Raw genomic sequence first — 26193 nt, 5'->3', positions numbered from 1 at the left:
AATTAAAGTTTTAACTGAATTTTAAAAAATATAAACATAAAATTCTTAGTTGCTTAATTATCAGCATCATAAGGAGGAAAAATAAAATGATGAAAAGTTAAATGTTACCAGACTTCATTTGTATTAATAATTTGTTGAATAGTAAAACCCGAATGCTTTCAATATGTCTTTAAGCCTGGAAGAAAGTAGGCTCCTTTGAAATTAAATTTCAGCAATGTAGTTGAGTGGTAAATTTAAACAATTCACAATGCTGACTTTCAGTGCTTCTGAAAGCAGGAAGCGTATTACTGACATGCAGAAATATTCCAGCCCAAAGAACATCCCTACTGCCATATGTGGTAAGAATTTGTCACTAACTCACAAACCACTTCTGTAATGCAGTGAATAAGCAGAATTAGTCTTTGTTGGACATTTCCAGTTCAATATGAAAGAACTTTGTTTTGCAGTGTCTTGTAAGTAATTATTAGCTTATATCTTGGAAGGAGCCTGGCACATCATGGGTGCTCAAGGTTTATTGAGAAAAGGCATAAAGAAACTTGTACATAATCTTTTAGGCATGATTTAAAAATTTGGTTTTTGAGACCCTGAGTTAAATATTCTGACTTATTAATGTTTTCTTTAAATAAAATTACTTCTATCCTAATGTCCCCTTTCTTTCACTGCTATTTGGAATATTAATCTTATGCTTGCACTTATGCTAAAAAAGAAATTATCCTTAGAGTCAGTGATTAGGGGGTAGGGAGATATTGTGAACTTAGAAAAACAGGAAAATGAGTTGTGAGAAATTGGGATCAGCAAAATTCAATAAAGAGCTATTTATCATTAAATTTTTCATTAAAATTTTAAAATATTAATGTTTTTCTAAACTTGAATTTTCTTTTCTTTCCTTTTCTTTTCTTTTTTTTTTTTTTGTATTTTAAGCGATTAAGAAGATTGTCTACCAAATATAGAACAGAAAAGATTTATCCCACAGTCACTGGAGAAAAAGAAGAAAATGTTAAAAAGAACAGATACAAGGACATACTGCCATGTAAGTTTGAAATACCCTTAATGGAACAAATGGAAATGCTAATTAGCAGTTTTATAGCATAGACTTCCTAATGAGTTTGTTAAGGAGGTAGTCATTTAATCTCTCTTTCAAGGTACACTACAAGATAATAATTTCTGATTGTGCTTGCTTTTCCTTTTGTTGCTCTAGTTGGTTTTATTGTTTAATTTTTTTTCTTTAAGCATCACAGTTACCTTGATGCTAACTTACTTTTAAATACTGAAAAATCCAAGTAAAAATACCTTTTGTGGACTCTGTTCAAAGAAGTTATTTTGTTAAAATAATACAGATAGATAATTCAATAAATATAATTGAATATATTTTGTAAAATATTAACTCATTTATTGTCTATTCACAATAAGAACCCTAATTGATTAATTATGCATTAAAATGAACCATAAGATGATTCATGCCTGTGTGTCTGCTGTCCTCAGCAGTCTAAATATGTATCTCTGATGGCATGCCTTAGACTGATAGCGTTATGTTCTAATAATAATAATATAATTATATTCTTACATATGAGACATAGAGAAATAGAGAAGTTAAATACCTTGTCACTTAGCTAATAGGGTGGATGAGAATTTAAACCTAGGCAGTTTTTGTATCCAGAGCATTAGTTCTCAACTAGGGTGATCTTGCTCCTGAAGGGACATTTAGCGATGTGTGGAGATGTTTTGGTTGTCACAGTCAGGATGTGGAGTGTGCAGGCTGCTACTGGCATCTAGAGGGTGGAGACCAGGGATGCTACCGCATCCTCTGATATGGGGCTACCGCCTCCCAAAGCAAAGAATTATCCAAGGTCATAATATCAATAGTGCTGAGGTTGAGAAATCTTGCCCTAGAGCCTGAGCTCTTAATCACTGTGCTATAGGCAGAGTAGCAGTGCCTTTTTCCCTTTAAGTTATTTAAGATTTAATAAGTCAGTTTCCAATAAATTTCTAGTTATTTTAATTTGGAAAATTGTACTGAAAGTAATAGTTTTTGAGATATGTTTACTTACTGTCATAAGAATAATATGTTGTCAACTTCCTTTGAATATTTAGTATGTCCAGCGCTTGCAGATGTTCTATTTTTTAAAAACAGCTTTATTGAGGTATAATCTACATAGCATAAAATTTACTCATTTTAAGAAAAGGGAACCTTGTGTATTATTGGTGGGAATATAAATTGGTGCAGCCACTGTGGAAAACAGTATGGAGGTTTCTCGAACCTAAATATAGAACTGCTATATGACCCAGCAGTTCCACTCCTGGGTGTATATCCAAAAAAAAACCAAAAACACTAATTTGAAAAGATACATATACCCCAGTGTTCATAGGAGCATTATTTACAATTGCCAAGATATGGAAACAACCTTAAGTGTTCATCAACAGATTAATGGATAAAGAAGATATGGGGTGTGTGAATGTGTGTATACATATATACACATACACAATAGGATACTATTCAGCCTTAAAAAATAATGATATTTTGAAACAATATGGATGGACTTGGAGTGCATTATGCTAAGTAAGTCAAACAAAGACAAATCTGAATGTATTCGTATAATATCACTTATATGTGGAATCTAAAAAATGCAATAAACCAGTGAATATAATAAAAAAGAGGCAGACTTACAGGTGCAAGGAACAAACTACTGGTTACCAGCTTTGGGGGGCAAGATAGGGGTGGGGGAAGTGGGAGCCACAAACTATTGGGTGTAAGATAGCCTTAAGGATGTATTATACAACATAGGGAGTATAGCCAATATTTTGTAATAACTGTAAATGAAAAGTAATCTTTAAAATTGTATTAAATTTTTTTAATTTTTAAAAAGAAAAAACTTACCCATTTTAAGTGTACAATTCAGTGATTTTTAAGTAAGTTTGTAGAATTATATAATCATCAACACAATACAGTTTTAGAATATTTACATCACACTGAAAAGATAGTTTATAATCTTCAGTCCTGGGCAACCACTAATCTGCTTTCTGTCTCTAGATTTTCCTTTTTAGGAAATTTCATGTAAATATAATCGTATAACATGTAGTCTTTTGTGCCTGCCTTTTTGCACTTAACATGTTTCTGAGATTCATCCGTGTTATACATCAGTAATTCATTCCTTTTTGTTGTTCAGTAATATTCCATTGTGTGAATAATGCTGCTATAAACATTTCCGTACAAATCTTTGTATGGACATAAGATTTCATTTCTCTTAGATCTATATTTTCTGGGTCTGTGGAAGCTTCTGTTTAACTTTTTAAGGGACCACTAGACTGTTTTTCAAAGTATCTGTGTAACATTTTACTTTCCCACCAGCAGCGTATGAGGGTTGAAATTTCTCCACATCCTTACCAACACCTGTTATTGACAGTCTTTTTTATTATGATTATTCTAGTGGGTATATCTAGAGGTATCTCCTTGTGGTTCTAATTTGCATTTCCCTAATGACTAATGATGTTGAACATCTTTTCCTGTTCTGTTAGTCACTTGTATGTCTTCTTTGGTGAAAAATCTTTTCAAATCATTTGTAGTTTTTTAAAATTGATTTTTTTATCCTATTGAGTTGTAAACGTTTTTTATATATCTGAGATACAAGTCTTTTTTTGAGATCTTATGATGCACATTTTTTCCCCAGTTTGTGGTTTATCTTTTCATTTTCTTAATGGTATCTTTTAAAGTTGTGCAAGCTTTTAATTTTGAAGAAGTCTAGTTTATCAGTTTTATGGATCATGCTTTTGATGTTTAGTCCAAGAACCCTTTGCCTAATCCAAGCTTACAAAGATTTTCTCCTATGTTTTCTCATTTTAGTCCTAGAAGTTTTATAGTTTTAGTTCCTACATTTAAGTCTATAATCCATTTTGAGTTAATTTTTACCACGGTGTGAGGTTAGGGTCTAAAATAATTTTTGTGTGTATAGCATTGTTCAAGCATCAATTTTTGAAAAGATTATCCTTTCTCCATTGAATTGCCTTGATACCTTTGTTTGAAATCATTTGACCATAAATGTAAGGGTTTATTTCTGGACTCTTAATTCTATTTCATTGACTTATTATTAAGCCAATATCAAACTGTCATGATTACTGTAGCTTTATAGTAAGTTTTAAAAGTAAGAAGTATTAAGTCTTCTAATTGTGTTCTTATTTTTAAAAATTGATTTGGTTCTTTTGAGTCCTTTGCATTTCCATATCAATTATAGGATCAGCTTGTCAGTTTCTGCAAAACTTCTACTGGAATTTTGATAAGAATTGTGTTGGATCTTTGGATCAATTTAGGGAGAATTGCCATCTTAAACCATATTGACTCTTCCAACCTATGAACATGGAGCGTCTCCCTACATTTATTTGGATCTTCTTTAATTTCACTCAGCAGTGTTTTATGGTTTTCAGTATACAAGTCTTGTATTTCTTCTTTAAAAAAATTCTTTATCCTATTGTGAATAGAATTATTTTAATTTTATTTTCAAGTTCTTTATTACTAGTATATAGAAACACAATTTATATTTGCATATAGATTTTTTTAATCCACTGAAATTCCTAAACTTGTTTATTTTAGTATTTAGTATTTGTGTGTGTATGTGTAGCCTTTAGGATTTTTTACGTATCAGAATCTTGTTATTTGCAAATAATGATAGTTTTACTACTTCCCTTTCAATCTAAATGTCTATTTTGCCTTATTGCACTGGCTAGAACCTTTAGTATAATGTTGCAGTGGCAAGAGCAGACATCCTTGCTTTTGATCCATAAAAAGTGGTTTCATCACTGTTCAAAGATCACTTAGGTTTTTCTCAAGCTATCTTGCAGATTTTGCTAGAACAGTGAGGACAATCCCAGAATTAAGAAATTCCTAGATACTCCATGTTAAGGATGAACTGGCTTTTTTTTCTGTTGAGGGGCTAAAACTGGGTTGGCTAGCCTTTAGAAGCGATGGAACAGGGTACTCTGCCTATTCCAATATTAATTATGGGATCCTTTTATTTCTCAGACCTAGGATTTAGACAATAGTTGTCTTTCCTGGAGGTGACAATGTTTATATATATTCTTGTTGTTGCAATAGATTGTTGATGTTTGTTCAAGAAAAAAAAAGTTGCTGCTTTAACCTGAGCCTCTTCTAATGAATATTGATTTTATCTACTTGGAGTTGGACTCGTGGGAGATTGTAGCGGCAGTCAGCAAAATCATGGAGAGGAATGTTTGTTTTCATTTCTTTAATATTCTTTAAATTATTTCTGTTCATGTTATGCTTAATAGGAGCACCAATGAAGGATATTAAAATTTGCATGACTTGTTATATATGCAGCATAATACTGATTTTTAAATGCTCAATAATGTACTATCATTATATAGTATAGAGCAGTGACTACAAAATTTGCCTGTGGTTTAGAGTTTTTTAAAAACGAGCCATTGCTATGCCCTATCTTGAATTTACCGAATCAAACTTAACTGCAGAATATTGGACTCAGAATTCTTGCATTTTAATTTGCTTCCCCCCGGCCCTCAGCTGCTGTATAATTAGCAATAGATGAAATAAGATTGGCAAAATGTGATGATTATTGAACTTGAGTAATGGATATATGGGGATTCATTAAACTATTTATATTTTTGTGTATGCATAAAATTTTCCATCACAGAAAATTGAAAAAAAAAAAACTTCCCAGCTTGCATATAGCAGCCTGGCACCGGGCTAGACTATTATTTGGGAGCCACAGTTCTCATGTGGATTCAGAATCCCCAGAAATGTTTACTAAGGATCCAATGGTAAACCAACTATTGTACGAAGTCTCTGCCTTTGAGTTACTTTGAATATAGGCTGATATGCCACATGAATTAGGGTAATTAACGGGGACCCCTCATTACTGGCAAACGTGGTGAGAGGAAGCTTCATATAGTTTCTTAACTATCATTATCCTAATTACTGAATTATTCTATTCTCGTCCATCCAAAGCATAGCATTTTTTAATATGTATATCCCTTATCCCAAATGGCTTAAAAAAAAAAAAGACATGAACGATGGAGTGAAATAAGAAACAGCATTAATAAACATGTAAGCATTCTCTTTCCTGGAAACGTGGTAAGGAAATAAATAATTTTAATTGTAAGCTAGTATGTCTTTGTTATATATCTTCCTACGAATTTTCAAAGAAGATTTCACCAAAAATAAATAAATAAAATCAGCAGAACTGGGCCTTAGTACTAATGTATAAAAATCGGGTCATTGGCAAATGAATTACTTATTCATTAGTTGTCCTTTTAAAGAGTTTGCTAAGAAGTTTATTAGTATCTGTTACCATTTGTGTATGTCTTTTTGAATTTTAATTGCTTTTAGTAGACATTATCCTTGGATTAGAAAGGACCAAAATATGATACTGACATGTTACATGTTTATGGCCCTGTTTAATCTAGACACCATGAATATTAGATAATCCTACTACTTAAGATTTTGTAGGCTCAAAGTATACCCCCCACAAAATATTTATTAACTACAAAGAGAAAGATAGTAACTTTGCAGTGGAGACACCAGCTGACAACTCATTAACCAAGGGACCAAGGTTAACCTCACAAGTAATATGGCATATTCACATCATGAACTCATTGGTTTGTCTTCTGAGAAGGACATATCGTTGTTCTCAGGTGTTCGTGGCAAAATGCATAACCTCATTCCAATTACAAGAAAAAAATCAGTCAGAGGAACTTTTATATATTGGAAGAGACTTAGGAGAAATAGTAACCAAGTATAATGTGGCATTCTGGAAAGAGAAAAAAAATTTTTTTTAAACTGGTAAAATTTGTATACAGTCTGTTTAATTCATAGCATTATAACAATGTTAGCTTTCTTGTGTTGATAATTGAGTTATGGTTATGTAAGATGTTAACATTAAGGGAAGCTGAGTGAAGGATGTATGAGAATTCTCTATACTATTTTTTCAATTTTTCCATAAATCTAAAATTAGTTTTAAATGAATAGTTTTTAAAAAACCTCTTTGCACTTACCTGTGACCAAGGGCTGATTTTTCTCTTTGCATAGATTTTATTAAATCAGGAGAAAAACACGGACATGTGGAAATGATGTTCAAAGGATATAAACAAGTGGTTTTGGTAAAAGAAATTAACTATATATGAAAAGATGCAACCATTTGCATAATTCAAAAATGCAAGTCTGATTTTTTTATTTTTTAGATTGTCAGCTATTAAAAAGTATGATTAACAGCCAGTTACTTTTACTATTAACAGTTGCATTGTAAAAATTGGTATATACTCTTTACAAAGCAAGTAGCAATTCCTCTGTTAGGAACTTTCTAGTAATGCTGGTTAACAGATATAAGTACTGCAGTGTTCAAGTAGTATGTCTAGCAGGAAAAAATGGCCCATCAATAGTGTATCTAGTTAAATAAATAATGAAACATTCATATAATAGATTCCATGTAACATTAAAAAAAGTAAGATGATCTATTTTTGCTCTGGGAAGAGTTCCAGGATATATAACTAATTGAAAAGTAATAAGGTACAGAACACCATGTATACTATGATTGTATTTCTGTACTTTTTCAAAGTACATAGGTATATTCATGAAGATTACTTTTGGAAGGAAAAAAGAACTTTAATACTGTCTTTATTGGGAGAGAGAGAGCCCTGGTGTTCAAGGACAGGGGATGATTGCTTTTCATTTTATATTTCTTTAAGATCTAATTAAAAAAATCATATTTGTATTATTTTTATTTTAAAAATAAAACTACATAATTTTATAAAATTAATAAAATTTATGCTTTAGGACTTTCTTATAAAGATTTTTTTTTAACATACTGGACATTACCTAATAATAAATATTATTGGCCAAGTGCAAGTATTGAGCACTTTTTACACATTATGTAAACTCATTTGTCATAGTTTACTTAATTTTTATAATATCTTGTGAAATATGAAAGTTAGATTTCCTAATAAGAACTTTGGCAAATGAGCTTGTGTATCAGTGGTTAGAGTTCACTACCTGCTTTGCTTGTTAAAAACTGCAGAGACATAAACCCCAGACTCTTGTATAGTAAATCAAGGATAATGCCCAGGAATTTGTACTTTAAAAGAGCTCCTGAGAGTATTCTGATTCCAGCTTTAAAACACAGCTTTATAATCATTAGACTTACTTCCTGTCAATATGATTTTAGAGATTACCCTGTTGGTATCTGGAGTCAATTTTCATTAATTGTTTTTTCAAGTAAATACTTTTAGTTATTTATTTAATTTTAGTTACGGTTCACTAGAAAAAAACTGTCTGCCAACAGGACATAACTTATGAAATCCTTTTTTTCCTCTTATAGTTGACCACAGCCGAGTTAAGTTGACTTTAAAGACTCCTTCTCAAGATTCAGACTATATCAATGCAAATTTTATTAAGGTATGTATTAACTTTAAATAGTGTTTCTTTGTCATAATTAATGTCTTCCTACAAATTAGTTTTATTAAGAAAACTTTAAAGTGCCTAACATGATACCAACAGCAAAAGAAGTTAAAATAAAATCACAGCCACAACATATTGTGACATTTTCTATTTTTGTTTCTTCTTTCACATTGAAGTCTTACAAACACTTTATAGGTTGCTTAATCTTCTCTTTTCTCCCTTTGAGTTTGTGTATACAAAAGCACATGGTCATTCCTGTTGTTGAACTATATAGGTTGTTAACAATTTTTCTTGATGATAATATTGCAGTGAATGTTGCTATTCTTATTGAGTAATTTCTTAGAATAAATTACCAGGGCCATAATTACTTAATAATACTGATTTTAAATTTTAGAATATAAACTTAGTTTAAAAACTTTTGGCAACTGTCCCTGCATTTCAAGTGACAGCCGAAATGCAAGATTAAATATAGTCTTTATAGATAACCTTTTTTGAATACTCTTTGATCAAAAGCAGTCAAGTTTTTACAGTTATCAATAGACAGATTTAAACTGCTACTTGAGTAAATAAAAGACTGTTTTGTTCCATTAGTTATTTTGTGTGAATCTTTCTAATTATATGACAGTATAATTTCAGTTATATTATATATGGTATTTATACATATTTTAATAAAGTATTTTATTAAGAAAATTATTATGGTGGTAAAAATTATGTGGTAAAATTAATACTATGTCAACATTGAACAGTCATGGTTTCAAATAAAAACTTTTTCCAAAAAAGTCAGTTTTACAACAGTTACGGCAAAACCCAAAACTAATAGGTTAAACAAAAACTAATACATAGGTAGCTCGTTCTTTCAGATATAATTAATGCTTATGCTCTTTTATGAGGACATTTGTTGAAAGTTCTGGTTTTTAATTGCACTTAATAACACTGTATGATTCAATTGTGTGCTGAATTAGTATTTTAGTATTTTAGGACACTATCTTGTTTGGTATATTCTTGGGTTTACCATTGGAAATGTATATAGTAGGTGCTTTATAAACTTTTAAGTTGAGTAAATAAAGGCAACTATAGAAGAATCTAGCTAAGAGAGAACTGTTAGCTAGTTTTAGTATTATTTTTTAGAATCAACACATACTTTTAACTTTCTACTAGTGCTAGCTTTGTTGATGGGATATTAGGGGTTTTGTTTTTAATTTCTAGGTAAATAGTAATTTTAAAATTAGCATAAGGAGGTTTAATTATGAATTCTGTGTACCATGTCTAATAAATACACGAAAGTAATAACGTTTCACCAAAAGCTGAAGTGAAATGAATATGTTGTTATGCTTTTATGTACAATGAAAGAAGAGTTATTTGGAAATTGTTTAGATGAAAACAGCACTATTACTAATAAAATTTGAAACCTTAAAATTTAGTTAAGGAAACATTTTTGGTAATCATAATAAATATGAAATTTGCTCTTAATCATTTTAGGGTGTTTATGGGCCAAAAGCATATGTGGCAACCCAAGGACCTTTAGCAAATACAGTAATAGATTTTTGGAGGATGATATGGGAGTACAATGTTGTAGTAAGTATTACATGTAATAACATGACTTTTTAGCCATAATGATATTTTGATTATAACTAATGTTTACGAAAAAGACAGAAACTGATGTCTAATTAAATTTTGACAAACTTGTTGAAATATTTTAAGAATAGGGTGTGATAATACTTTACATCTTATCCCAAGTCAGTAATTAATAAGACAATTACCAAATAAGACAGATTAGTAGATGGACAGAGGGATAGCTATGTGATAAAACAAGTACTGTGAGATGTTGATGGCAAAGTAGAGATGGTGGCTATACAGTGTTTACTGTAAAATTATTTTAACTTTGCTGTATGTTTGAAACATTACATTGTAAAATGTTGGGATGGTGAAGCACATGTAATGACTTCTATGTTTAAAGACAGTTAAATGCATTCAATCTTTAGATAATTTTGTTAAATGTATATAAAATATTTAATAGTGCTATATTATTGGTTAAATATCCTAAATGTATTATTTTAATACAATTTCAAAAGACAGAAGTAAATCTGTAAGAGTCATTAAATTTAATTCAAGCAAATATATCATGGTATTTGAGGCCAACTTAATTTGTTGCTAATAGTTAGCCCTGAAGGTGTGATTTTGATCATTTCTTTAACTCATACTTTTAATATTAAACCTACCTTTTTTGGACGGGCCAGATATACTTTTGCTCAGAATAAAAAAATAATTCTGAAATGTATATTTTATTGAAAAAGTAAAATTGTGTTTAACTGATATATTCTGCCAACCCCACTTCTTTTTAGATCATTGTAATGGCCTGTCGTGAATTTGAGATGGGAAGGGTATGTACACCTAGTAACACTTAAAATAATTGTGCAGTATTCTTTTTATCACTTCATTTCTAAAGATATATATTTCTAGTCTTTTGTTATATTCTGATCCCATGTTGTTAAAATAGTTACTTTTCCTTTTTTGTGTTCTGCTATTGCTTTTATTTCATCAAAAGGAACAAAGTAATCCCTAAGCACAGAAACTGTCCTTTTATATTTTATAAGTACATTTTATGATATACTTAAAATAATAGATTTTGTACTGTTCCTTAGTATTCTTCAAATATTTAATGGTGTTATAAGTAGAATACTATTTATGGACTGAATAAGATTGAGCAATTAAAATGAATTAAACAATTCTGATTAATTATCATCAGTTTATAGCTTGAATATTTTAATTTCTCTGTCTGCAAATACCACTACCTTTTTATAATGCTATCTCCAAAGTAAAGAGAAGAAAATTCCTTAATCTGAAATTTTTAACATTAGTTAAAAATTCTATACAAGTGAAATTCATTTCAAAAGTATTGTCATCTCTTGCAGCATCAATTCCTAAGTCTTCATTTTTGGAGATGATAATGCATTTACAGAGAATAAGTATTAAATAAAACTTAATTGCGGTCTTCTATAAATGTGACAAACTATGTGATGATTTGTCGAAGTTTCATTATACAAGTGTGATTCATTAGTTAAAGTGAGAATCATTTTGAAGCTGTAAAATTCTTGTTAAAATTTTCAGAAAAGGATATGTTGCATAAAGCAAGATAGTACATCTTTCAGTTATATGAGATGTTATGATGTGTAAATCATTTGAAGATCTTATTTTTACTAGTAATTTTTGTCATTCCTCCCAACCACATCACTTACTTATAGTGGAGGTATTACTAATATTAGACATAAAATAAACAATCTAAGATTAGAAAATATACAGACTGAGAAATTAAGTGATTATCTGTTTAAGTATTTTCACTATGTATTTCAGTACTGTTATTATTAGTCAATTGTATTAGGAAATTTAAATTTCACCTTCCTAAGTTTGTTAGTTACTTCTGAGGTTTAGGATTTGTTTCTCTTTGCATTCTATTAATAGCTCACACTGTAACATCAGTAATAATGCTTGATGAAAAATTAAGTTATATTGAGTGTAAAATTTTTTGAGGCTAAAGATTTTTTGATTCATAGTATTTTGTTAGTAGTAAGTTGCCAGTAGGGCTATGAATTTATTTGATAATCCTGACTCAGATCTTGACTTATAATGTGACCTAATGTAAAGAGCACAAGTAATGAAATCAAATAAACCTACACTTTACTAGCATTTTGACCATGGTGCAGTGAACTTACGTTCTGAACTTCAGCTTCCTCATCTCTAAGACAAATGATAAATTATTATAGATTATGCATGTATGATGTTTAACACATAATTTTTGGTATCAATTGTAATTAGTTCACACCTGAAATTTAAGTACTAATATAATCCTTATGCAGTTACTGCTTATCTGATTGAGGAGCTTGTTAGTCAACAAGCTTTACTTCTTACTAAATTAATCTCCTTATAAACTTGTCTTCTGTTTCAAGATGTTAAAACTTTACTAGGTAGAAGACAAAGGAAAAAGCCCTTCAAAAGAATTAAATTATTTTTATCATTTTTTATAACTTCTACTGGGAAATGAGGTTTGTGGCTTTAAGCCTTCTAAAGTATTGGTAGCACATACTCTAAGCTAAAGCAGTTCTACTTTGTTGCTCTGAGAGCAGTATTGTCAATTAATTCTAGCCTATAGGTAATAATTCCATTATAGCACAGATTTTACAATTAATGAAAATTCAGCCACATATTACAGAGATTGTCATTTTACAAACATTATAACTTGCCTGGCAACCATAAAAACTAAATGGACCTCGTTGTGTGAGGCACTTTTTTTTTAAGCAATTTTTCTTTTTTAGAGGAGGATCTTAGGAGTCTATTGTGTAGACCAAGCAGGTTAGCAATGAGCTTATATGCTTATGTTAATAAGGTCCTTCTGACTAATCTTGGAGAGGACACAGTAGCTCACCATTAAAAAGAGTTGGATAGATACAACATTGTAAACTGACTGTAACTCAATTAAAAAAATGAAAGTTAAAATTAAAAAGAGTTGGGATAAGTCTGAGTGCTCCTAGCTCCTTGCCTACTCTTGACAGTTTTTCTGTTTTCTGGGAAGGAACAACAAGCTGAATACAAACTATTTGTAAAAGTTCAAATAAAACAAATTATAAATTATTCACTATCTTATTTTTTTTTTGGTAACAGAAAAAATGTGAGCGCTATTGGCCTTTGTATGGAGAAGATCCTATAACATTTGCACCATTTAAAATTTCTTGTGTAAGTACCTATTTTGATATACATTATTTAATCAGAAAACGGGCATATTAGACTGATGAATAATTAAATTTTAATATGGTGTGAACCTGGTTTCATATAAGCCAAGCACTCAATGTCTCATGTAAATCTACACTTAATTACAGTAAACAGGCATTAATAATAATGTTTGCTTTTAAATTAAGAAGCTTTGAGAATGATTTTTCATAAACATATAATTTCCTTGTACCTTATGTTAATTCTGTTAGTCATTGTGTATAAGTTGATCATAAGTGTTACGTATATAAGAATAAACAAATAACTGCTTTGAATGATCTATTTGAAAAGTGATATGAAATAATAGCTTCAAATTCAATAAATGGGAAAGACCATGACTGAAGTATAGTTTATCATGTTAATCTTTCAATCTATGTTATTCTCTCCAGAATTGTTATAATTAGATACAAAGATGGGCTTGAGAACTTCCATCCTAAAAGTAGGGATTGATCCTTTTTGGCAAAAAATTTGATACGAAACTTAAAATATATACCTATTTGATAAGCCATTGAAATGAATTAAATTCAAGTTCTAAAACTAACGCAGCACAAATCTGAGAAAATGAATTTAAAAAAACAAACAATGAAGGAAAAACAAGAGGAAGTAAAATGTAAGTGAACTTTAGAATAGAACCAGCAATTTGCTTTGGGCTATACATAATGGTGTCTTTACTGAGCTCAAAAGACCATGATTAAGCGTATGTGAAAATTAAATAACTTCCCAGTCTGAGTCAGGGTTTTCCAGAGAAACAGAAACAATAGGATGTGTATATATAGAGAGAAAGAGAATTACCATGAAGAATTGGCTCACGTGATTATGGACGCTGGCAAGTCCAAAATCTGCAGGGGTGGGTGGGCAAGCTGGAGACCCAAGAGGAGCTGATGCTTCAGTTTCAGGCTGAAGACCAACAGCCTAGAGACCGAGAGAGCTGATACAGCAGTGCTGGTCTGAAGGTGGGCAGGCTGGAGACCCAGGCAAACTGATATTCAGCTCTAGTCCAAAGACAGGCTGCTGTAGAACCAAGAAGATCCAATGTTACAAATGAAAGCAGTCTCCTGGAGAACTCTTTTACTTGGAGGAGGCTGGTGGTTTTGTTCTATTCAGGGCCTGGTTGAATGAGAGCCAGTCACCTTATAGACAGAGCAGTCTGCTGTACTCAAAGTCTACTGATTTAAATGTTAATCTCACCGAAAAACTCCCTCACAAGAAACTAAGAATAATATATGACCAATTATCTGATCATACTGTGGCCCAGCCAACTTGACATATAAAATTAACCATTGCATTCCGCATCTCAGCATTGCTTGTTTTTGCCGTTGTTTTCCATGGTTAAATGAAATACAGTTTCTGTGATTTTACTCATCATTGGTGAATTGAAGAAATCTAATTGTATGACTTATTTGTACTTAGGACTTTTGAAGTCCTCTGATGCATACCCCAAATTTACTGCTTTCTATGTTGTAAAAAGGACTCAGACTGTGTTACATAGTCTTTATAAATGCAATGTGATTTTTGTAATGTTAACTGTAACTCATAGTTAAACTGCCTGATTTAATATGCAGTTAGTGCTCTGAAGTTCTGGTTAGAATTAACTGTTCGTGGGTTAAATATTTAAAAAATTTTAAGTCTTAATGTATTTCATATTATTTGGAATGAATAAAAACCAATACATACTGTATTATACTTCCAGGGGAACACCTTCCCCCTCACCAATACAGAAACTATTCAACAATATTAAGTTCCTAGACAGTTCAGGAAACCTAGTTCTGTGCAGTGTGGTTGTGTAGACATTTATAAATTTAAATGTAATAAGATTACAGTACTGAATGTCACAATTCAAGCAGCAACATACAGTGCTTAATAGTCAACAAGACAACTTGAAATTTTTGAACAGTTGGGGATTAGGAATAATAAACAACTGACTATAATGAATAGAGAAAGTAAGAAATAGTTTATAATTTGGAAAAAGATGAATTGACTCTTTTGGGTTGGTTTTTCAATTGAATTACAAGCTAATAAAAGTCCTCTTGATAAGAGGTTTGATTTGATTAGTCACAGCTGGTTTGATTTGTCAATGTTGGGATAGATCTATACTGAAGAAGCAAAACTTTTCTTTCAGGATTTCTAAATGGAAAGTAATTTGTACGTCCTGTGGTTGTTTCGACGACTCAGGATTTGTTATCATAGATATAAACAAAAATCAAATTTATAAATAGGAGAAAGTGAAAATAACCATAGTAAGTGACTTGACTTGGCAGCCAGAGAATTTGAGACTGAGACAGGACAGTATCAGGAGCTCTCTTGGTTTGGGGATGAGGAGGAGGGTAAGGTGTTGATGAAACGTGGGGGACTAGCTAGCAGGAGCTTAGTAGCACTGCTGCTGCATGTAACCACTTAGACCGGATATAAACACCCTGTCCATGAGTCAGTCTAGCCCACTGCCTTTGAGTAAAGTTTTATTGGAGTACAGCCATACCCATTGATTTACATAATATTGAATTTTTTTATTACTAAAGCAGCATACCCTATTGCTCTTAACAATCACTGTCCTAGACTATCTGTAGTTTTAAATAAAAAGTCAAAAAGAATAGTTTGCTTAGTGACAAACTTATGTAATGGCTTCATTCTAATACACTGATAAAGGACAGTAAGAAACTTAAAGTGATTATGTTGTCATCAACCAGAATAATAATTTGAGATTTACTAAGTGCATCCTTTTCCTTCCTCAGGTGGCATCCAGTTAATTCAGAGTTGAGTGTTAGGTAGGGAAAATCAAGCTTTATGGAAAGATAAGATGGTTGAAGATGTTTATAAAGTACTAAGGAGTGACATTTTGTTTGTAGGTGTTATTTCTGTTACATGATTCTGGGGATGGTTGTTACTTTGCAAATATTTTATTGGATGATAGAGTCATCCAGATGATAATTTAAGTAATTAGTTAACAAACAATTCTGTGTGTGTGTGTGTGTGTTTGAAGAAAAAACCTCTAAATAAAACTTAGATAAACAAATCAATGACTTTTAGAATGATTGTTATAATTACCGGGCACACCTGGAATTTCAAAGGTTAATTTTATATTGTGGACCTTAAAATGCAATTATTGTTTATTTTGGTGTGTATATGTCTTTGTTTAAATGTTCTCACTGACTCACAAGTGTTTCCCTTTACTTAGGAAGCTGAACAAGCAAGAACAGACTACTTCATTAGGACACTCTTACTTGAATTTCAAAATGTAAGTATTTTCCATTTAGAAATAATTTCTAAGGATAGCTTCTAAAGAGAAAATATATAAATAGTATACTGTCTTATCCTACATGGTTAAGGAGATTTGTTAATTTTTTTTAGTTATGTAAAATAATGAAGAAGAAAATCATGTTTTATTTAGTATCTTGAGCTTATTGCTTATCCATTAAAGTATATGAACTGTTTTCACTTGAGGCCCTTGTTTCAGAGCTATATAAAATAATTTCTCTAGGAAGGAATCAAAGAAAAATCTGATGGACATTGAAGAGTGTCTGTCAACTTCTTCCTCAATTCCTTTATTTTCATTATCTTAATTTTTAAACCACTGTAAGTAATTCAACTTGGCCATGATGTGCATATTCTTCCCCAGCTAGTGCATTTGTAAACATACTTAAGGCTTTGCTGTTTACAAGTAGACATGGTTCCAGTACTCGTAGCAACCCTGACGTTACTAATTGTTTCCCTTTAGTTGAGTCAGTTATTATACTTGGGTTGCTATTTTTTAATGGACAGTAGTAATGATAGGCACCTCACTGAATTTGAGTAGTGTATCAGGTATTTCAGTCGTTCTAATAACTTCATAGTGGTAGATAACTGTTATCTCCACTGCCCATAGATGAAGATAAAGAGTCTTTGAGAAGTTAGATGGTCTACCTGAAGTTACTCAGTAAATGGCAGAAGTAGAATTTGAATACAGTTTTGCCAGAATTGCAAGCAGTGCTCTTTCTGTTAAACACCTCAGAATAGCCATTCTCAAAACATTTTGATATCAGGACTTTTTTACATTCTTAAAAACTACTAAAGGTTCCAAAGAGCTCTTGTTTATATGGGTTCTATCTTTCAATATTTACTATATTTGAAATTAAAACTGAGACATTTTTTAAAAACATGAATACACAATCATACATTCCATTAGCTGTCAGAGTGATGACATCATCCTAAGTCATGCAGCCTTGAGAAGATTCTGCTGTACCCTCATGAGAGAATGAGAGTGAAAAAGGCAAATAACACTTTAGTATTGTTATAAAAATAGTGTAAAACTCATAGACGCCTTGAAAGGGTAGGGGGTTGGGTGGCAACCCATACCATAATTTAATAACTGAACCACTGATCTAAAGTAAAGACAAGTAGGTTTGGGTTTGGACAAGTTCATTTCTAATTTTCTTTATCAGTTTAAACATTCTGTTAGTCTTCCAATTACAGTATATTCTAACACAGTGCTTATGGTATATTGCTCATTCGTTTAATACTGTAGGTCAATTAAATAGTATATATAGTGCAATGGTTAAAGTGCAGGTTTTGGAGGTAAGACTGCTTACGTTCAGATCCCACATGTCACTTGTTGTGAAACATTATGCGAGTTATTCTTTCTGTCACAATTTTCTTGCCCATAAAATGAGAATAGTATTAACAGTGCCTTCCCCATGGTGTTACATGGGATTACATAAATTGTTACAGGTGAAGCCGCTTAGATCAATACTTGGTATGTGATAGTCTGTAAATGTAGGCTATCATTTTTTTTTTAAGGCACTGCTAAACACCACATACATATCATAGAAATGGCAGTAAAGTGAGATGTGCAACTTTTCTGTATGCTTTAAAATTTGCAACTGTATTTTCACAATGGTTGAATTTCTGTTATTCTTGAAGGAATCTCGTAGGCTATATCAGTTTCATTACGTGAACTGGCCAGACCATGATGTTCCCTCATCATTTGATTCTATTCTGGATATGATAAGCTTAATGAGGAAATACCAAGAACATGAAGATGTGCCTATTTGTATTCATTGCAGGTACAAAATGACCTCTTAAATACTTAAATTCTTTGGAATATAGGTAGCATTATAATATGGGTAATGTATGGTATTTTGAAAACTAAGTTTTGGAATTTCATTAGGTCATTATATGGGTTTCCAAGTAGTAAAAGCTATTTGAATCTTGAGGCAGTTTTTCTTCTCTGAATTTTATTTTATGTTAGGTTCTTCTAAAAGACTTAAAATCATAGTACTTTTTTCATAAAACTGCAGTCAATTTATCTTTTTGAGTGACTTATCTGCATTCATATTTGTTATAAAAATATATGAAATTTTTCAGACTCAGAGACTTACTGGTTAATTAAGTAGTTAAAAAATGTAAGTAGTTAAAAAACACCAGAGATAGTTTTCTTAGCCAGTTGGTCGGATTGTGATGCCTATTAATGAAGTGAAAGGACTGCTTTTTATTTATGAGCCAGAAAAGTGACTTGCTGATGGAGATGTAGGAAACAATTAACAACCTGGTTAATGAAAAAATAATTTTCTGTAGTTAATTCAGTGGTTAGTTGACTTTTTAAGTAAGTAGTTAACTGGTTAAAAAGAGTAAGATTATTTAATTGTAGAGTTAAAAGGTAAACAGTTTGCTTTGACTTGACTTTATTACAAGTTAGTTGAAATTATTTCCTGTTCTATCAGTATTGTTCAGTTAATGTATATAGTTTATAAATCCAATATGATAGGAAGATTTTCCTTTAAAAAGTAAATTGATCATTTAATATTTTTGAACAACCAAAATAGTATGTTAACTGTAGTGACCTAGAAAACGCATACATAAAAGGAAAGGGTCACTCACAATCCCACTAGAGATGACCATTGTTAAAACTTTAGTATATGTCCTTTCAGTATGTGTATAGTATTTTTTAAAGAATATTTCCCCATTTGATATATTATGTACATCTTTCTACATCATATAAATGTTCTTCTGCAATACATTATGGCTGCACTGTATTTTATATTTAACCTCTATTCCTTGGCATTTCATTTATTACCCCATTTGTTTTCAGTTATTTTATAATTTAATGGGCTGGTTTTATGGTGAAATCTTTGAGCACATCTGTAATTCATTAGAATAGATGTCTGAAAGTGGGATTTCTAAGTCAAAGGACATGAACTTTTCCATGTTTCTAATATGTATTTATAAATTTGTTATCCATAAAGTTGATGCTATTATAAGCCTACCTACCCCTGCCGGTTTGTTTGTGCAAGTGCCCATTCCCCATACTTGTCCCAGTACTGTTATATTTTATTTCAGTGTTGTTGAGACAGGCAAGCTCTTTTTTTCTTCGTAGTTTATATCCTTTTGTGAGTTGCTTGTTTGAATACTTTGCCAATTATTTTATAGCAGGCATTCATCTCTTAATAATTATATGCTATGAGTTCCTATGCATCTTTACATATTGAGGATGTTAACTTGTAGTCATGTTGTAAGTACCATGGTTTTTCATGGTTTTTATTCTGTCTGTTTTTTGCCATACATAAATGGTTTTAAATTGTTGTGTAGTCAAAGTTGTGAATATCTTAATTTATGATTTCTTTGCATTGAGATATGCTTAGAAAGTTCTTCCCTAACACAGTAATACTTAAAAGTACACTTTTATACGATTTTTTAACATTGTATTTTTCATCCACCTGCAGTTTTTAAATTTTTAAAAAGTTTTTTAACTTTTTATTTTATTTTTTATTTTTAATGGAGTTTCTGGGGATTGAACCCAGGACCTTATGCATGCTTAGCATGCATTCTACCATTGAGCTATACCCACCCCCCCACAATTTCTTTATGATTGAGATAAAAGGTAAGACTAATTTTTGTTCTAACTTTCCCTGTACCATTTATGGAATAGTCTAGTCCTTCCCCTTTGATTAGAGATTCCACTGTGAAGTAATAAATACATATACTCAGATCTGTTTCTGAATTTTCAATTGTGTTTCATTGATCTGGTTGTCTTTGTAATATCACAGTTTTAAACATCAAGTTTTAAGTATATCATTTAGCCCTAGTTAACTCTGAACCCAAAAAGTCTGGAAATGTTTTGATGTCTGGAATTGACAAATATATCAATGGTTAAAAATATTATTGATGTTTATTGTTAAGAGCTCTTTCAAATCTATACTAAGTTGTCCTTTATCTGGAATTCTTACATGTTTAACTAACTACTGATACTTTTGAAAGTTTCAAAATATGCATCTTACAGTGCTGCCCAACTTTTTTTCTGCCTAAATCATTACGGTAATGTCAGTAACATCTTTACTTACACAGTAGTTCTCAATGCTGAGGTGCGCATGTCTCCCTCTAGTTGAGAATCAGTTGCTTTCAAGTTTGTGTATTGTCTTTAAATAATAAACCTATGGTATTTGCTTTACATTTTCCAGGTTCTGTTAGTTCTTCAGAGATTAGAGAGCATTAGTGGCCATTGTTTCTTTAGTGAAATCACTGCTGGTATTCAACCAGTTTCTAGGGCTTGTAGCATTCACTGTCTTTTCTGTACCTTTTCCAGATGGAAATGATGGTACTTTCCTCCTCTACTCTAAAGCACCACAGAATAGAATAAATTTATTCTCTGCAAGATTCTTTGTTAGCTAGACAAGGTTTTCTGAGGTAGAATTAGACCTCCAAAGTGAAAGCTTCTAGGTATTCTGTGAGTAACTTACTCTTGGAAGTTCTTTAAATTAAATTTTAAAAAGATATAAATCCTAATGTTAAGGATGTTTGCTGTGCATACACTTTGAGTTGTACTTTGTTTACTAAATAAGTAGAATTCTGTCAAGTTTATTAAATGATTTTTTGCTTCTGAATATCAACATGTCAAAATCAAATCAAATTGTTTTTTCAAATTTTATATCCACAGTGCAGGCTGTGGAAGAACAGGTGCCATTTGTGCCATAGATTATACGTGGAATTTACTAAAAGCTGGGGTAAGAATAATTTTCATGGAGCATTATATCCTGTTGATCTATTATGGTTTTCAAACTTAATGATTAATTGTAGTAAATTATAGCATATGCTTTGTTTTCATGTTGCTTTTTTAGAAGTAGCTTTGCTGTGTAAGAGATAAAGGTAATGAAAGGTGTAAATGATGCATATTACCTACAGGTAATACATGGGGCAGCAGGGTAAACATGTTGTCATCCAAGTGTCCTATGTGAATTAATACCTATATTCAAGATGTAAGCTCTGCATTGACTTTTCCAAATTTAGCACCCTTGTTGCCTTTTATATTTATTCTAGGTATAAGAATAATCGATTCAGTAAGTATTTATGCCTAACTGGAAATATTATATATAGTACAGTAGTTAAGAATGATGACGGGGGCGAAACTTTCCAGATTAAAATTCTGGCTCTGTCATTTACTAGCTGTGGGATATTGGTAGAATTACTTAATTTCATTGTGCCTCAATTTCTTCATCTGAAAATGGGGATCATAATGTTAATAACTCACAAAAATTAAATAAGTTCTTAAGAAACTTTTATAGAAGTTCTTTACAACTATGTGTGGCATGTAACAGGTGCTCAGTTTAGTGTTATTTCTTATTACTATTGCTGATATTATTGTTGCTACCATTACTATTCCCAAGAAAATGAGTTTGACACTATGGAGGATATAAAGATACAGCCCTCATTACAAATTTGAAAAACACAAGTCTCCTCGTTGATTGCAGATTTGTTTCATTAGCTTCATCTATAGTATGTTATTTTCTATGCATTATGGAGAAGCTGTTACTCTTCATGGCTTTATAGTTACTATGAATATGTCAATCTATATCTTATATAAAATAGGATTAATAAAATACTAATATCTTTTTTGCTTCTTTCTATTCTGTTTTCTTTTTCCCCTTGCCTTCTTTCTATTTTTCACTTTTGCTTAGGGAATATTTACATTTTAAACAGTCTTTCAAAAAGCCCTCTGTTGTTAAATTTTCTTATACCCACAAAACTGATCATCTCCTAATACTCAAATACTTTCATTTTTAAGTGAAAAAAATTTCACTAGGATTCTAACACATTTTAAAGTAAAAATCAAAGATTAAAATTGAGGTAGGAAGAGGCATTTAGACGAATGAATGCCAGCAAACATCTGGTCATTTCAAAAATTGTGTATTTTGTACATAGTCCCCATTTAATTGAGTTTGACTTAACATAAATATAATCTTAAGCCTTAGGTTAGGACCTGATGTAAAAAATCTTCGGATACATATAAAGACTCCCAAGCAGTGAACCTGGAAATCATGCTTAATTCTTCTATCTTCTTTATCACTCCAAAATATTCTTGTGGATCACCAGGTTCTAATAGTTCTGCCTCAGAAATCTGCCTCCAATCTGTTTCTACCCTTCTTTTTTTAAGACTACTGTTACCAGTTTCTCCACTTTTCACTCTGTCATCTTTCCTGCTGCAAAAGTTACCTGAATAGCAGATTGTTCATGTCAGGGTTGCCTGTTGCAGTCATTCTGATTCCAGGTGTACAAACAAATTGCCTAGGATGTTTCACAGTCAATCTCCAGAGATGTAGCTGAAGGATCTGTATTTTTATGTAACTGGTCCTTATGTACCCAACCTAGGAAACACTAGCCTATAGAATGAATTCAAACTCTGTTGTGTTTACAGCCTGATCCCAAGTAGCCTTATCTTTTCTCTCCCTTTGAATAACTCTCCTTTATCTATATCAAGCTTCTCAATTCCCCACATAGATTATACATTTAACCTGCCATGCGTATGTGTGTTTTCTTCACTTTTCACTCATACACCAATCAGAGTTACTTATTTTCATTTTATTCCCACTGTACTGCAATCATACCTTGGCTGGACATTTATTTTGTTCATATATCTGGCTTGCTAGCCTGACTTCTAGAGTCAAGATTAGCTCTGTACCCATGCTGCCAAACAGTGTCTGATACATGGTAGGTAGTGCTCAGTAAATGTTTTTAGTTATCCATCGTGTATGTAAGGTCTGTATAAAAGTTGAAGACTGTTTTACTGTTTCTCTGAACAGTTGTCCAGAGTTCATATATTAAATTCTTTATTTTAGAAAATACCAGAGGAATTTAATGTTTTTAATTTAATACAAGAAATGAGAACACAAAGGCATTCTGCAGTACAAACTAAGGTATAATTTTTTGTTTTACTTTATAAACTATATTTTTATAAATGCTTTCCTAGTTTTTAATACCTTTCCCTTCTTTATCATTTCATCTCCCTAATAGGAGCAATATGAGCTTGTTCATAGAGCGATCGCCCAACTGTTTGAAAAACAGCTACAACAATATGAAATTCATGGGGCCCAGAAAATTGCTGATGGAGTGGTAGGTGTTGTTTGCCTATTAATTTTAGAAAACTTTTACTTCTACCAAGATGTAATATTTAGCTTTTTGTCATCTTTATCTAACATATTCTATGAGAATATTCATTACAGTTATTATTTTTATTTAACCTTGATCTTTTAACTCCTTTTCTTCTTCCTGTTTGAATCTATTTAATGATATTTAATGATTCCAATGCAGATTGAATAATATTCCAAATAAAATATAGTTATGAAGGTAGATCTTACACCGAAAGTTATATAATTCAATATTATTTCAAGTATTAATTACTTTTTAAAAAATTAACTGCATTTTTCTGTCTCTTCTTCTCTTCCACCCCAGCCAAAGTAATTCTAAGTTGATTCTACATGAATTTAATTCTATTCTTAGCCATGATGATATAAAACTTTGTCGTTATTTTGTACATGTTTTTTAAATAAGTAGAATTAGGGGACCAGAGTTAAGTCCTGTTGGTGCTTCTTTTAGTTCAATGTCATTTTTGCCCTGAAAGATCTTTTTCAGACTTTTGATCTGACAAAAATACTGTATTCCTAGTGTTCTCATTTCTGCTCTCTATTAAGTAGTTCTCTTATTTACTCCATATAATCATGTTATTCTTGAAGGTATTAGACTATTTTTTAGTAAAATGTCTTTACATCTTTATCACTGAACCTAAGATAACTATTGCATGATAAACCAACTTAGCCTCAATAACTGAAGTAAAATGAGGAAATTAGTTGCAAAATTTATAACCTTCTTTTCCCTTTTACATGGGTTTGGAAGTTTCTGAGACTATTTGTTTGAAATTTCTTTTCTTTTTTTAAAATTTTTTTGGGGTAATTAAGTTTATTTATTTATTTTAATGGAGTTACTGGGGATCGAACCCAGGACCTCGTGCATACCAAGCATGTACTCTGCCCCTTAACTATACCCTCCCCTCTTGTTGAAATTTCTTGGTGTCACAAATGAGAGATTTGTCACCCAAATGCTGGTCTCAATGTGTTAAAATATTCTAATATTTATCCATGAATTTTCGACACAGTGTATTTCCTTTATTAGGCAAATAATAGTTTCAGATTTTTAAGATTCATATACATGACCCCATTCTTATTTCCTTCATTAACACAGGGATCGTTGTGCAACTACACCTCATAAATTGCCATCTCTGTTTTCCCTTAGTATAATTAAAGCCTGTTATGACCTGTGCTCAATGTAGCCTTGTATTTTATAATATAGAATAGAATGCTTATTATTACTGTCTATAATTTTATCCAAATTGAGGCACCTTTATTATTTCATAAAGTTCAGTAGGCTATACATTTTTCTTTAAACTTTAATTGAAAAATAGTTCTGGTTTTTTTCATAAATGCAATATTAATTTCAAAGTTAAGGTTTTTATACTTCAGAAATACATCATTTCCTTAATAGTGGTGAAAAATTTTTAATGTATAGAAAATTATTTTTTAATTGATTAATTTTTAAATTGAGACATAATTGACATCTAACATTGTGTTATTTTCAGGTATACAACATAGTGATTCAATATTTGCATATATTGTGAAATGATCACCACAGTAAGTTTAGTTAACATTCATCATCATACATAGTTACAGAAATTTTTTTTCTTGTAGTGAGAACTTCTAAGGTTTACTCTTAGGAACTTTCAAATATAAAATACAGTATTATTAACTATAACCAACATACTGTACATTCTACCCCATGACTTACTTATTTTATAACTGGAAGTTTGTACCTTTTGACCCACACCCCCTCACCCAATTTGGGCACCGCCACCACTACCACCACCACCTCCACCACCTCCTCTGGCAAGCACCAGTCTGTTCTATCTATGAGTTTGGTTTTTTGTTTTTAGATTCTACATACAAAGTGAGATTATACGGTATTTGTCTTTTCTCTGACTTAGTTCACGTGATATAATGCCCTCAAGTTCCATTCATGTTGTTGCAAATGGCAAGATTTCATTCTGTTTTATGGCCAAACAATATTCTATTATATATATATATACCACATTTTCTTTATCCATTTTTCATCAGTGCACACTTAGGTTGCTTCCATGTATTGGCTATAGTAAATGATGCTGCAATGAACATGAAGGTTCATGTATCTTTTTGAGTTAGATTTTTTGTTTTCTTCAGATAAATATATAAAAGTGAAGTTGCTGGGTCATATGGTAGTTCTATTTTTACTTTTTTGAGCAACCTCTGTAGTGTTTTGCGTAATGGCTGCACCAATTTGCATTCCCATGAACAGTGCACAAAGGTTCCCTTTTCTCCACATCCTCTCTAACACTTGTTATTTCTTGTCTTTTTGATAATGGTCATTTTGACAGGTCTAGGGTCTCACTGTGGTTTTGATTTGCATTTCCCTGAAGATTAGTGATGTTGAGCACCTTTTCATGTACCTGTTGGGTACCTGTCTGTCCTTGGAAAATTGTCTATTCCAGTATTCTGCCCATTTCTTAATCGGCTTGTGTGTGTTTTTTGCTACCAAGTTGTATGAGTTCTTTATATATATATTTTTTTATATTAACCCCTTATCAGATACATGATTTGCAAATATTTTCTCCCATTTGGTAGATTGCCTTTTCATTTTCTTGATGGTTTCCTTTGCTGTGCAGAGCTTTTTAGTTTCATACATTCCTGCTT

General features: G+C 31.4%; 1 protein-coding gene across 3 annotated transcripts in view; it reads left to right on the top strand.

Annotated features, from left to right (window-relative positions):
* The window catches only part of PTPN12 (protein tyrosine phosphatase non-receptor type 12), a 79087-nt gene that overhangs the window by 31535 nt on the left and 21359 nt on the right, over positions 1–26193 (top strand). For all 3 annotated transcript variants that reach the window (XR_004321606.1, XM_032484162.1, XM_032484163.1), the window contains 10 exons: positions 922–1030; positions 8337–8413; positions 9896–9991; positions 10759–10797; positions 13073–13144; positions 16350–16409; positions 18071–18213; positions 21081–21147; positions 23257–23334; positions 23432–23530. Coding sequence is in view for 2 of the 3 variants with exons in the window: in XM_032484162.1 (XP_032340053.1) it covers positions 922–1030; positions 8337–8413; positions 9896–9991; positions 10759–10797; positions 13073–13144; positions 16350–16409; positions 18071–18213; positions 21081–21147; positions 23257–23334; positions 23432–23530 (840 nt within the window). In the remaining variant the exon portion in view is untranslated. The remainder of the gene's footprint in view (positions 1–921; positions 1031–8336; positions 8414–9895; positions 9992–10758; positions 10798–13072; positions 13145–16349; positions 16410–18070; positions 18214–21080; positions 21148–23256; positions 23335–23431; positions 23531–26193) is intronic.

The sequence above is a fragment of the Camelus ferus genome, chromosome 7 (assembly GCF_009834535.1).
Source record: "Camelus ferus isolate YT-003-E chromosome 7, BCGSAC_Cfer_1.0, whole genome shotgun sequence".
NCBI classification, from domain to species: Eukaryota; Metazoa; Chordata; class Mammalia; order Artiodactyla; family Camelidae; genus Camelus; species Camelus ferus.
This window is presented reverse-complemented; position numbering and strand designations above follow the sequence as displayed.